This window comes from Tursiops truncatus, chromosome 20 (assembly GCF_011762595.2).
Source record: "Tursiops truncatus isolate mTurTru1 chromosome 20, mTurTru1.mat.Y, whole genome shotgun sequence".
Classification (NCBI taxonomy): domain Eukaryota; kingdom Metazoa; phylum Chordata; class Mammalia; order Artiodactyla; family Delphinidae; genus Tursiops; species Tursiops truncatus.
In genome coordinates this window covers 9891335-9906656 of record NC_047053.1, presented here as the reverse complement: position 1 = coordinate 9906656, position 15322 = coordinate 9891335, and the positions used below count along the sequence as shown (strand labels likewise).

The window sequence follows — 15322 nt, the reverse complement described above, 5'->3', positions numbered from 1 at the left end:
AAGAGGGAAAGGAGAGGTACATACCAAAATGTTAGTGGTGGTATCTCTGGCTAGTAGAATTTATTAGTTATTTTTATTTTGTATGACTTTCTGTACTTTCCAGATTTTCCATAATGAATACATATTACTTTTGTGGTGAGAAAAGCATATTCTAAGCATTTAGGTTAAAGAAGATATAGGGTCCTACAAATTTTAAGTGGCTTTAGCAATATATCTAAGTCTCCAAAGCATTCCATATTAACTTTAAATCAACAGGCTAAAGTAAACTGTCACTGCCTCTCAATACAAAACAAGTACATTCAACATTCAAACTGCAAAACATCAGATCTGAAAGGCTATATTTCAATGTCAGAAAATGTTATGCACAATATACAGTATAAAGCTGTTAAAACACTATTAAAAAATTTTAAGTGCTTCACTGTAAATCACAACAAATTTCCTTTTCCTGTTTTCCTGCTAAAATATTTTTTTTTAAGTTTGAAACTTTGCCAAACATTCCTGGACACAGGACTGCATGATGCAGAAACCACATAATATTTGGCAGTACGCAAAAATTGAGACATTCTCTTGGAAGTCTATTTAAAAAAAAAGACAAAGCAGAATCAGGGCAAGGTTCTCAGTGTATGAGCCAAGAGAAAGAATGTACAAAAACAATTACATCATACTTTTCAGTGTCCACTAGGATTTTTTAAAGCATTTTTTCAATGTCAAATAATCCATAAACATGGAAATATGAGCCACCAGCAAGTAGATTTTACATGGCTCAGCGTAAATCTGCAAACTAAACAGAAACATAATACCTTTGAAAGTGAGAAAAGACCCTTATCCAATTTACCTGAAACTGGTTCACCAGGCAGGGAAAGGAGGTAGTGGTGGGGGAGTAAGTATGAATCTCTAAACAGCAGGGACAGTATAAACAATGCACATGAGCATGGACAGCTAGTAGAAACGTCTGGCTGTGATGAAGCGGAGAGTATGCTAAGCCTGGAAGGGTCAATTCAACTCCAAAGGCCCTTGTATGGCAAGCTGGGGAACTTAGTTTTTACCCTAAAGTCAATTAACAGAAGCATTTCCTTCCCTGAAGAAGAGATATCAGCTTGAGTCTTGAAGGATGAATAGAAGAATTCCGGAACTCAGAAAGGCAGAGGGAGGTAAGCATTCCAGGTAAAGGAACCAATGTGCAAGGCAGAGAGTATAGCACAACAAGATGAGCAATGTGGCTAAAAGAGAGTGCATATTATGAAGGGTCTTGACTGTCTGAGTGAGGAAGTTGCACTTAATTATGTAGGTAATGGGAGTGAGTGGTGGTTCTGACTAGGGGAGTAGCCTGACTACAGCTGCACTTAAGAAAAATAAATCTGACAGTAATGCTGAGGGTACAGTGGAATGGGACAGGCTGAAGACAGAAAATGTAATGAGGAGGCCCTTGCCACATGTGGGTGAGAGGCGATGAGGCCATAGGAACACCACTTTATACTTTCCACCTCCAGGTCTCTCTACTCTGCCCATTCCCAATACCTGAAATGTTCTACCCTACTCCATCACAATCTGCCAAACCCCACACACTCTTCTCAGGGCTTAAGATCTAATACTTGATAATACTCAAATACAGGCCATAGAGAATTAAGTGTTTCAATACTTTAGATAAAATCTCTTTTAAACAAAAGCTCAAAGTATTAGAAACATTTATTCATATCAAAAAAGATTTTGCAGATATTATTTAAATTTTCTTCTAACGTTTTAATTTTGGAACCGCTAGAAAAAAGAACGTCTAATTGTTTCGCAGACCATGAGAGAAACTGCGTGTTTCAAAGTGTACTACCTATAATACTGTAAAAACAGTTGAAAATAAAGTATTATCACTTTATCTAATTTTCAGCTAGTAGCTACTACCCACTTCCCATATGAACAATGTAACTAACTGATGTATGAGAAGCTAAAAATGGTTAACGCTGAGTATACGATGATTTTAATTATAGATTCATTATACCTCCTCATTTGATAACTGGGCTGAAGATTCTTCATGAGTTAAAGCACACACTACTGGTATTTTTACTTCTTCCTCAACATTTGTTTTTTTATGATCCTTTCTCTTACTAAGTCTTTGTTGTTCATCTTCCTCCTAAAAGTTAGGAAGAAAAAATACATATTACCCAGGTAATCTATACTTAATGATTCCCACAGTTCTTTAACCACTCAAAACAAATATACAAGTATACTACATGAAAGGCAAAACAAAAGAGAGCAAATCACCCACCTCTTCTTCAAGTGATTTGAGAAAGAAAATTTACATAGAATGTTCCTTCGGCTTATTATGTAAAACAAATAGGAAAAAGTTACAGCATTACACATCCATCTGAAACATGTACAAACTTATATGAAATACCAATGAATGATTGAAGCTGATGTAATAATTCACTCAACAAAGATCAAAGATACCTTCAATGCCCGCCCCGCAAAACACTCTAGTGGGGAGGGACAAATACACGATTACATCACTATATAAGCATGTACAAGGTTCTATAGGAGAGAAAACAAAGATTTCATCTGAGGGAGCTAGAAAGGGGGGCCGAAAGAAGGTAACACTTGAGCTGGATCTTGAAGAATCAGTAAGATAAGTGCCAATTGTGTGAGAGGAGACAAGCAAGGGTTCCAGGGAGAAAAGTATGTAAAAGGGAGAGGGGCAAGGAAGAGCAGGCATGTGGGGAATACTGAATAATCTCATGTGACTAAAAAGAGGGCAGGCACATGAGCAGTGAGGTACATGGAGAAGGGGGTGGTGATTAAGTGCTTAGACTCTGGAATCAGAGATTAGTCAACCCTCAGATAGGCCATTAGTCCCTATCTCATATGGGAACTTTTGTTGTGTGTTTTTCTGTTTTGAGAACCACATGAGATAAAGCTTTACATATAAAGCCTTAGCACAACGCTGGCACATAGGCCTTAAATGACCAGTTCTGGAATTTAGACTATTCTAATGGGAAGCAGGAAAAGCATGATTGTATCTGTACTTTAGAATCTAAATCCTCAAGTTGACTGTGTCTACACACAAGATGAATGAATCAATTAAGAGAAAAGAAATTTAAAAAGGAAGAAACTTCTGAAAAACAAAATCTAACCTAAGTTACAGAAGATAATTTAAAATATTTCTTACAGTACCTACAAAAGCTTCTACACAGCTATCCTAGGGAAATATTTGCACACATACACAACATAGTATAGGATATTAGCTGCAAAACTATTTAAAATGACAAAAAAAAAAAAAGAAGAAGAAACCATCTAGATGCCCATTACAAAGAGAAGGATTAAATCAAATATAGTACATCCATGTTACCAGCTAACAAGAATGAGAGAGATCTCTAAAGTGAAAATATATCCAAGATGATGCTTATGAGAAAAATAAGCTACAGAATAAATACTTATACTATGATTTCAGTTGTATGGGGGAAAAAAAACCTGAATATACACTTATAAACGCATATAAGTGGTGTGGAATACTACCTTCCAAACTGATTATTCCTGATTACAAAAGTGGTTATTTCCGCGAAGGAAGTATGTGAGATGTCAAGGGAGATTTTCACTTTATCACTTTATTTTTTCACTTTGTATTTAAACCAAAATATTTTAACATGAGAATGTATTTATGTATTACTCATATAATTTAAATAATTGTTTTTTAAGATAAGGAGAAAACAGGATCCTGGGTATGCAGCCCTCTAGACACCTGCCTTTTCATATCACTCAGCCTCTCCATCCCCACCCATCACTGTCTAATAAGGCTTTTAGAGCAATGTCACAAAAGACATGGCCTGGATTAACACAATTCAGGAGCCCTAGGAGAACTGGACAGAACTGCAGAGAAAGATTTTCTCAGAAATATGCACTACTGCATCCTGCAGACTGAAGAGGATCATTTCTAAATCAGTTCTTCCCCCTTCCCCCCAGACAAGGCCATTTCTAAAGTTGAAAAGCAAAATCCCTCAAATGTAGCTATTACGTTTTTTGAAATGGCATGCATCACCTTTGTTTCAGGCTTAAGTCAATCTATAATATACATAAAGAAATATGATCATGTGTCGGGGTGGAGTGGTTTATTAACAAGGCAAACAAGTCCTACAAAACTGGTATTCACCTGATCTTTCTTCTTCAGTTCTTCAACTTGTCGGAGCTGTTCTGAAGTTAGCACAATTTCCATTCGCTGCATGTCCCTCATCAGCAAACGCTGAGATTCCAGGAACTGGTCATTGGCCTTCTGCCACGTGTGTTTCAACTGGTTGTGCTGCTGTCGCTCTTGCTCCAAGAGATGGCATACTGTTTAGGAATCCCCCAATCAAAAACACTGAATTTTAATGGTAGGCAATTTCTTTAACATAGGACTAACTAGACTAGACCTGACCAAAGGTCCATCCGGTCTGGGATTCTGCCTCTGACAAGAACCCAGGGGCAACCTGCCATAGGACAAGGCAGCTGTCCCCACACCACCTGTCTAAGCAGAGTCTCCCGAAGTGTGTTCCTAGGAAGAGCAACATGTGAAAAAAAGATTTCTGTGCTCAGTGAGTTTCAGAAACCTTGGGTTAAAAACTTTTTTTTAAAGATTTCTTTACTGCAGGACTTTGAACTCAGGGTCTTAAGTATGTCTATGTTCTCTTGTAAGTTGATATATAATACAATACCTCCCAAATATATTTGACAAAAAAATCCTTTCCACAGTGCCACTCACGTAACAAATGTTCTAGGGAATACAATTTGGGAAACATTGCTCTAAAGGGAAAACACATAGTAACCACTCCTAATTGTCTTTAATACACTCTGAATAAATCTTGTTATCCAGGAATCCTTCTTGAGTCCATTTAGTTTTGACCTCTCAGGATAAGTCAAAGAATCTTTGTAAATGCTTGTGTTACTGATATTCATCAGCTCAGCCATCTTCTTTGGGAAAAAAAGAATAGATGGTATCATCTATCAGCCCATCTACCCAGTTACCCAAGCCAGAAACCTGAGAGACAACTCATACTTCTGACTTTTCCTCACCCAACACATTCAACTGTGACAGAGGCCTACTAATGCTACTTCCTGTATGATATGACACTCCATCTTCTGCCTTCTGCCTTAGATTTAGGACTTAGACAACTACAACAGGAGTCTCTTCATAACCCTTCCTGCCATTCGTCTGGCCCTCTGTATTCTATCCTCCACACTGCTGTAAAACTAAACTCCCTAGAAGGTAAAACATTACCACTCTCAAGCTTAAAACCCTTCAGAGAAGCCAGTCACAAAAGGCCACATACTATATAATTCCAATCCCATTTATACAGAAGTCCAGAATAGGCAAATCTATAGAGACAGAAAGTAGATTAGTGGTAGCCAGGGGCTGGGGGGAAGAAGAGAATAGGGAATGACGGGGAATGAGTACAAAATTTCTTTTTGGAGTAATGGAAATGTTCTGGAGGCAGGTAGTGCTGATGGTGTACGACTTTGTGAATATATTAAACATCACTGAACAGGTACCTTATCTCGGTAAAGCTGTTATTTAGGACAAAAAATACTTCTAAATCCTTCAGAGCCTCCTTATTACCAATACGATAAAATCCAGAATCCTTAGCATAAGGTCTCCAGGATCTGGCCCATGTCTACCTCTCCTGTCTCACATTTTGCTCCAACGCCTATTGCATTTTAATCTTGCTGAACTATATTTCTTACAGTTTCGCTACCTTGTTGGACCACATGCAAATGGCGTTGAATGCCATGCTCCTCTCTGACGACCTGACAAACACCTACCTATCTTTCAAAACTCCACTTAACAACCTCTTTTAAGAAGCCTATTCATGGCACCGTTGCCTCCTAACACACTTCCTAGCACATATGATATGAAACTGCACTGCACTTGGTTGCATATCTAATTTCCCCAATTTAGGCTCTAATTTACACTGCTGCTCAATTTTTAACTATCTTCTTTTCACGTAAATACTACTTTTTTGGTGTGAATGTTTCAGTAGAAATTACTCTACCCCCTTACTCATTTTAGTGAAACTTCTCAGATACTTCTCCAGGTATATTAGGAAGGTCTGGTAGTCTTGCACTATTTCTGGAAGGGTTGGGACACATAGGTTAAACAGAAAGTCCTTTTTCTTCTGGACATCCTTTCAGAGTTTGAGTGTCTTTTTGACTGCAACAGCACTTTTGAAAAGCATTTCCTGAGAGCCAAAGACTCAAACACTGGATTACTTTAATAACATTTTATAAAATAATTCTGTAGGCTTATATAATTTCAACTTCCCACTATTTGGGATAAAAACCTAACTCCTATGCAAACCTGAGTTATTTATGGAAGAGCTATATTTTCCATGACCACAGTCCTAAATTTTCATATTAAAACATGTTACTAGTATAACCTGCAACGAATATAAGATTTCAAGAGGTCCATGCATTTAGATGAGGTAAAAATTTAGATCTTTATTTTCACTAACTCTAACTGAAATTTATCATTTCCTTCAATTATAAAATATAGACAACAAACCACAGTACGTATAACGATACCCATGACTTGGTCACTAACAGGAGTCATAGATACTTTTGTATCTCAGTACAGTTGTTGCAGATATCTTAATATATTATTTATGCTCATCATACTTCAAAATTACAGTAGTTATTAGACCTGGTACTAGACCTTGTTATTTAATGCATTGATAAAATAGCACATTTATTACTGTAAGTTTGCAGTTATTTATATTTTGATAACTGTTTTATAATATAATTGATATCTTTTATAATTCTATGTATTTTATGTATTAAAAACATTATTCTGAGAGGGCTTCACAAGACTGCCAAAGGAGTCTGTGACACAAAAAGGTTACGAATCTCAGGTATACAAGATTCACTAAAAGAGTTAAAGACAAACATATATTTTAATGGGAAAGGATGAGCCTATTTCCCCTATCCTGAGAAAACAGAGTCAATTTCTGCATCACTCTGCTACCAGACTAGCGAAATCAAAATTATCTCTTATAAACAGGGGTGCTACTTAAGAACACTAGAATATACCATCTGCCCTCTCTGTCCCATTTTCACTTTTGCTAATTCACCTCCACCAAAATAGGTCTGAAGCAAAAGCAGTTTAAGCAGCAACTTCCTATTATCTTTCTGCCCAGAGTTTGTGCCCTATGAATTCTTACTGGGGTCCTGGAGGAAACAGAAACCATTAACAATCCAAATATCTTTTCAAACCAACTGCAAAGCTTAAACTGAATCACTAACATGTTAGATTGGCATTTTGGAATTTGTTACTGTTATTAATCAATATCACTTTTACTTACATAGTTCTCTTACAGACTGAGATTAAAAATATAAAGAATATATTTTTACCTTCATGCAATTCTTTCCGAAGTTTCTCAGCATCTTCCTGTAAAACAGATTTCTGAGTATTCAAAACAGCGACGTACATCTCCAGATCAGTCCTACAAGATTTCTCAGCTTCCAGATAATGATTCAGTTCTTTAACCTGAAAAAGATGCAATTCGATTAAACTAAAATTTCCAACAGTGTCTACCTTAGGTATGATGGTAAGTTCTGGAGGTACCTTGAAAAAAGTTTACATTTATATTTATGTAAATTTAAATTTACCCCCAAATTAACATTTATAATTTTTAATTACAAAACAAACATATACTTACTAAAGAAAACTGGGAAAATAACATAATTGACAATAATTAATAGTAAGAATTATCCATAATCATCACCAGAGTAAATATACAATTGAGATTACACATAACAGTTTTGTACCTTGCTTTTAATAACGTGGTTCCAATTTGTATTCCCAGAGCAACATACACATGTGCTCATTTTATCACATACTCAGTGAACCCAGGTTGTTGTTGTTTTTTATTTTTTATTTTTGTTGTTTTTTTGTTTGTTTGTTTCTTTCTTTCTTTCTGCGGTACGCGGGCCTCTCACTGTTGTGGCCTCTCCCGTTGCAGAGCACAGGCTCCGGACGCACAGGCTCAGCAGCCATGGCTCACGGGCCCAGCTGCTCCGCGGCATGTGGGATCTTCCCAAACCGGGGCACGAACCCGTGTCCCCTGCATCGGCAGGCGGACTCTCAACCACTGCGCCACCAAGGAAGCCCCTTATTTTTGTTGTTTTTTAAACAGTATTTTCTAAAGATAAAAATGGTATCATACTCTTTCAAGTTTGCTTTTCTTTGATTTCTGGTGAGGTAATTCCAAATGCCTTAAATTTACAAAAAGGAGACATTTTCATAGACATAAATTCATGGAAGGAAAAAAGAGGAAGCCATGATGGAAAAAACAACCTGTCTCATACTGTAATGAACATAAACTTGAAGCCAAGTGCAGAATACTTTTTAAAATCACATCTTTTTTTTAATGTCTTATTTCTGTTGAACAATTAACTATAATTTTCAAATATTAACAATATAGTCTAATATCTGAAATAGTTCCAACCAAAATAAAATTCAATCTTGCCCCAGAAAGTGATTAAAGAATCACTTGCTCTACCCTTCCTTACAAATTGCCCATCATAAATTGTGGCCATTTAAACTAACTTTCAACTTTTTCAAATGGTTATGTCTAATTTCACTTTCAAGGTTATATTTATGCCTTTTATCTTCCCATTTCTTCAACTTGAAATAGCTGGCTGATCTGTTTTCAGTTATCTTTACTCCTAGACCATTAATACAATACATTAGCACTGGTCATGGACTAAAATGATTATTTAAGCTGCCATTTGATGCTTCACTGGAGGCTGTCAGCCAACCAGAAACGTACTATACACTAACCAAGCATGACAAAGTGCTGACTGTTGTCAGGCACTTTCCCTATCACCTGGAGAGGTGGTAATTCAGTTAATGATAAAGGAAAGTCAATATGTCAGATATAAAATGGTGGTATATAACCACTAACTCTATCAGCTATTACTTCTTAGAATAAATATTTGACTCTATAAATAACGAATTAATTTCTAACATTCAAAAGCTACTGAGCAGAACTCTGGGAAGATGGTGACAGTGAATGTGTGGTACATGGATTTTCTTGAATTCCACACACCCTAACAACAGAACTAATAAGATAACAGAACTCAGAATACATGAACATCTACCAAAAAGAAAAAAAAGCAATAATTAGAGGGTGGGGACAAACCACTGAAAGCTATCTATATGGAATTACATGGTATCAGCATCTGTGCAGGAGAAAGTAAAGGGAAGTAACAAGGGCCGGAGAACTCCCAAAATATTCAACAGGGATTCCAACTTCACAACAGCAGCTGAAAAGTGGGAAGAGTTTCACACACTCCAATCGTGGATAAACACAACAAATTTATGTTGTAAGGCTTAAATCTGGTTAGAATAAAATGGCATTTGATTTTCACTTACATTTCCTTGATTTCTAGTGAGACTGAATATCTTTTCACATTCCTTAACTTCCTCTTTTGGGAACTGCTCGTTCATATTCTTTGCTTGTTTCTCTGTTGGGCCATTTGTCACTTATGGACATGGCAATTTTTATTAATTTTGGACACTAATTTTTTGTCAGGTATAGATAACTTTTAACAGTCTATAATTTTCTTTTCAACTTTTTGTGGTATCTTTTAATAAGGAAGTTTTATATTCTAATGTAGGCAAATTTGTCAATCTCTTCTTTCATAGTATTTTTACCTTATTTAAGAAATGTTTTTGTATCTCACATAACATATTCTCCTTTTTAAACATTTCACTGAAATTAATTTTTGAAAAGTGTGAGGTAGAAAGCTAACCTCACCTTAATCCATATTTATAACTATTTTAAAAGCCTATTTTTAAATAATCCATACTTTTCCCACTGACTTGTAATGCCACCTGTCAAATATCAAATTTCCATATATATATGGATATATTTCTGGGCTCTCTATCTGTTCCACTGGTCCATTTGTTTATCTTTAAACCAGCAACAAACTATCTTAATTACAGTAGCTACAGTAACAGTAAAGCTACTGTAAGTCTTAATACTGGTAGGTAGGGCAAGTCTCCATACCTTGCCTTCTTCAAAATTTTGCTGGGTGTCGGGGCTTCCCTGCTGGTGCAATGGTTAAGAATCTGCCTGCCAATGCAGGGGACATGGGTTTGAGCCCTGGTCCGGGAAAATCCCACATGCCACGGAGCAACTAAGCCCGTGTACCACAACTACTGAGCCTGTGCTCTAGAGCCCATAAGCCACAACTACTGAGCCCGCGTGCCACAACTACTGAAGCCCACGCTCCTAGAGCCTGTGCTCCACAACAAGAGAAGCCACCACAATGAGCAAGCCCGTGCACTGCAACGAGGAGTAGCCCCCGCTCGCTGCAACTAGAGAAAGCCCGCGTGCAGCAATGAAGACCCAACACAGCCAAAAATAAATAAATTCAATTAATTAATTAAAAAAAATTTTGCTGGGTGTATTTCTGATCCTTTGCTTGTCCATATGAATTCTAGGATCTACTTATCGAGTTCCTTATTAAACCCTGCTGGATTTTGAGGGGAATTTTGAATTTACAGATTAATTTGGTGATATACTGCCTGCTTTACAATACAGTATTTTCTCACTCAGGAGCACACATGTATTCAAATTTTCATTTATAATGTGTTCCATAAAGATCTTACTCATTTTTATTTAGATATATTCTCAGGTAACTAATATAGGTTTTGTTTGTTTGCTATTGTGAACAGGAATTTTTCCCCATTGCATTTGTAAGTTGGATATTACTGGGGTACACAAACACTACTATTTTTGCATGTTGATCTTGCTGGAAACAACTTTCCTAATTGTATGTCTGAATATTCTCTTGCCTTCCTATACAGAAAATCAGTTTCACCACTTTCTTTCCAGTTATTATGCCTCATTTCTTTACCTTGGCTTATCTTATCACCTAGGACCACATAAACAATCTGAGCAAAATCACTGAGCACGGGCCTCCTCATATGTTCCCATCATTAATGGTAAGGCTGCTAAACATTCATCATTAAGTATGATGTTTGCTGAAGGTTTGATAAATAGCCCTTTAATAAGGTATTGGGTGTTTAAATTTATCAAATGCCTTTCTGAATCTAAGATGAATTTACTACTCTTCTCCTATAATCTTTTTATGTGGTACATAAAAATAATAGGTTTTCTGGTGATATACCATCCTAAATTCCTGGGAATATCCCTTTTTGATCATGATGTCTTTTTTGCTTTTTCTTTTCCTTTTTTTTAACTACACAGCTGAAAATTTTTGTTTCTGTATTCCTAAATGAGATAGATCTAAAATTTTCTTTTAATACCTTTTTGTGAGTTTGTTTGTAATGAAGTTATGTCTCATAAAATGAGTTGGAGAGCTTTCCCTCTTTTTCTGTTCTCTAACACAGTTTGTAAAATATAAGGATTACCTCTTTCCAAGAGCTTTGGAAAAACCTGTCTGCAAAACTAACTGAGTCTAATGTCTTTTGGAGGATAGGAGACAGGAGAAAAGGAGATTCTGACTATAAATTCACTTTCTTTAATAGTTACTAACTACATCGGCTCTCCTATTTTATCTTGAGACAATATTGGCTAATTATTTCCTATCAGAAATTTTTTCATTTCATCAAACTTACTTCATTTCAAACTTATTGCTGTGACATTATCCATAGTATTTATTATTTTTAAGTCTCTACTGATTTGTAGTTATTTCCCTCTTTCATTTATAATGGTTTAAGTCTTTTTTCTTTTTTCCTAATTAGTCTTATCAGGTTTGCCTATCTTACTACTTTTTTCATTTTTTTCATTATATTCACAATTTTCCTTTTGCTTTTCTATTTCACTAATTTCTGCTCTTACCTGCATTATTTCCTTCCATTCATACTGTTTGTACTATTGTTCTATTTTTAGATTCTTGAGTAAAAAATTCAAATCACTCTAAATATTTTACAATTCTTTTTTCCATATGAGTTAAATTTTTTTCATTTTCCAGACATTTCATCTCAGTTATATTTTATTGTAAATAATTTAATAACCTGTGGTCAGAGATTTGGATGTGTATAACATCAAATCTTCAAAATCTGATGACATTTCCTTTGTGACATTATGAAAAGTATAATGTACCTAAAAATAACAATATTTATTCCATGCACTATCCTAAGTGCCTTATGTGTTAACTTATATAATCCTCATAACAGCCTTATGAAGGAGGTAGTATTATCCCCATTTTACGGTTGGGCAAACCAAAGCACAGTAAGATTAATTAATTTGCCCAAGGTCATCCATCTAATAAATGTTGAGCTCTTAACTACTATGCTCTACTAGTGTATGAAATATAATCTCTCTCTCACTCTCCTAGTGACAGGATTCTATGTCTATTACATCTAAATTATTAATCAAGTTGCTCAAAACCCCTATATCCCTACTAATGTTTTTTCTGCTTGCACTATCATTTGCTAAAGGACAGTTTAAATCTCCTACTATAATTGTGAATGTCAATTTCCCCTCATAATTGTCACTTTTTAGTTCACATATTTCAAGGCTATGTAAGATGCATTCAAGTGCATGACTGTCATATCTCATTGATGAATTATAAATTAGAAGGGGTCCCTCTTTATCTCTATTAATTCTGTTTTCCTTTCATCCTATCTGTTTCATATTACAATTGCTAAACCAAGTTTCTTTTGATTAGAATTTACAAGGCATTGCTTTAAGTCTCTTTTTTTTTCCAATCCTACTTTACATTTTATTTTAGGTATACGTCTTATATGCAATATAAATTTAGATTTTTAAAATCTAGTCTCTTTTAGTAGGTAATTATCACTTACTAGGATTATTGATACATGCCCATTTCTACACTCCTATATGTATTTCTACATTCCTATGTTGTGTTTCTGTTTACTACCTCTAAATTTTTTTTCTTTCTTTCCTACTTTAATTATTAAAATGTTTGACATCCCCTTGTATTTTTTCTGTTGCGTCTTTATAGCCAACAAATCCAGCCACACTATAGCTATGTCAAAGATCAATTCTGGGGCTGATGTCAGAAAACAAAGTCACCTTTGAAAACTTTATTTTCCTTCATAACAAAACAAGAGAGATCAGGTCTCATTTTGATAAGAAAATAAACACTGACTTTGTAACAAAGCAGCACAAGCATCACTACTGTCATTATTTTAAATATCCATAAGGAGAAATCATCTCCAAACATTTTCTTGCATTTTCAAGAAAGCAAGAGTCTTAAGATGCATAGTTTAAATTACAGTTTACTCCCTTAGTATTCTAATTTTGCTCACAGCATTAGGGCAAAACCTTGGTTTCAAGCAAATGGATTACAATGTTTCACAACCTTTGAGGCCTCCAGCTCTTTAATCTTGTCTTCAGCCTCTGTCAGTTTATCTTTCAAAGCTGCAATTTCCTTCTCCATAGGCATCACAACAGACCGAAGTTTTTCAGCATCCTCTTGGGCCTACGGTTAAAAAGAATTAAATGCTACAACTTACTGATTTATTGCTTTTCTAAAAAACTCTGACCTCTCCACTTATTAAAATTAGTATAATAAATAAGTCTAGCAGGCACTGTATTAGCACTCACAAGATTGAACCACGTCTAACTTTTAAATGCTGCATTACTTTGAATGTCAAGTCATAATCACAGCTTTCCCAAATATTCCGTTTAGAACTTGGGAATAAGTAGGAAAATGGATCCACTACGACAAATTTGACTTTTTTTTTTTTTAAGTGAAAGCAGGTTTATTTAGAGAGATACACATTCCACAGACAGAATGCAGTCTGTCTCAGAAAGTGAAAGCAGCCACAAATCTGACTTTTTAATTAGTTGAGTAACTGAGTTGGAAAATATCTATATATAAAAGGAAATGCATATAATAAATAATTTTTATAATTCTGGTTACTAAATTAATGAAACCATAATCTCTTACAAATACTGAAAGGACTAATTAGTTTTTTAACATAAAAAAATAAAACATTTATTTCCTAAAATATTAGAAAATTATGTTTCTATAAAAGGGCTTCCATCTAATTATTTAAACAGGGTATTTATCATTTTACTTTTGATATCTACATGAAACAAACCCAAAAAATAACCCTTAAAACCATGCTGCTTTCCATCCTTCATTCTCAAAAACATGGATTAAAAGGAAACAACATCCATAAACTAGTAAGTTGGTAAGAAACTTAATTTTATTTTATATACACACACGTATATTCACACAGAAACAAAGGCAGACTCAAAAAGTTAGCTTTTTTCCTTCTAGTGAAAATGAAAATTAATCTTATTCACTGAATTTAAAACAGTCCAAGCTTCTCCTAAAGTGTTCATGATAGGGAAAACATTTTCTATGCCAAAATGTGAGTGGAGATTTAAAAAAAAAATGATATCTCTCAGAAAAGAGAGACACACTTTGTTTTCCAGTGCTTGCAAAGTCATTTCATCATTTATTTTATTTTGAACTAAGTCCTGTTTGGAAAAGACATGTGAGCTTAAAATATCTTCAGCCAAGGCTAATTTGGGACGCCTATAGAGGTCTGCTGATTAAAATCATCAGGGAAAAAAAAGGAGAGAAGAAGCAAAGAATTTAATACAGATTGAGTTATTTATTAATGCAACGATGACCTCACAATTCCAAGTGATGCATATCATAACAAAACTTTTAAAGATGATTTTTTTAAATAACAGAAAGGTCACTAAAAACAAGGAAAAGCTGAGACACTATCACAGCCAAGAGAAGCCTAAGAGACATGACTAAATGTAATGTGGTATCCTGGATGGAATTTTGGAACAGAAAAAAGGACTTGGGTAAAAACTAATGAAATCTGAATACAAAGAAAGGACTTTAGTTAACAATAATCAATATTGACTTATTAATTGTGACAAATGTACCATACTAACATTAAGACGTTAATAGGGGAAACTGGGAGTGGAGTATATGGGAACTGTGTAGTATCTTCACAATTTTTCTGTAAATCAAAAACTGTTCTAAAAAATAAAGTTAACTTTAAAAAATAAAAATTTTAAAAAGGATAAAAAGTGGCAGACTGCAGAAATTATGACTATGAATATATAAGAAGAATGAAAAAAAAAACTATCCTCATGTGAATGGTACTGTGGCTCTGAATAAAATGTCTAATGATAGCATCAACTATGAATTACTCTGAAACGACCTGACAGAATTGAAGACTACCTACTTTGGCTAACTATGGTAGATGACTAAGTGACTAGTGATCATGAAGACATTGTCAGATCCTCATGAAGAAGCTGAATTACAATCTTTTCCTGAAATAAGACAATGTAACTAACTATTCCTCAAGGTTCAAGTTTTTGTTTTGGGTGTTGAG

General features: G+C 35.0%; 1 protein-coding gene across 6 annotated transcripts in view; it reads right to left on the bottom strand.

The window, feature by feature from the left end:
* Positions 1–15322, bottom strand: part of RABEP1 (rabaptin, RAB GTPase binding effector protein 1) — a 104273-nt gene that overhangs the window by 28938 nt on the left and 60013 nt on the right. For all 6 annotated transcript variants that reach the window (XR_002174728.3, XR_002174729.3, XM_019926815.3 and 3 more), the window contains 4 exons: positions 13315–13434; positions 7363–7498; positions 4133–4311; positions 1991–2122 (listed from right to left, as the gene is read on the bottom strand). Coding sequence is in view for 4 of the 6 variants with exons in the window: in XM_019926815.3 (XP_019782374.1) it covers positions 1991–2122; positions 4133–4311; positions 7363–7498; positions 13315–13434 (567 nt within the window). In the remaining 2 variants the exon portion in view is untranslated. The remainder of the gene's footprint in view (positions 1–1990; positions 2123–4132; positions 4312–7362; positions 7499–13314; positions 13435–15322) is intronic.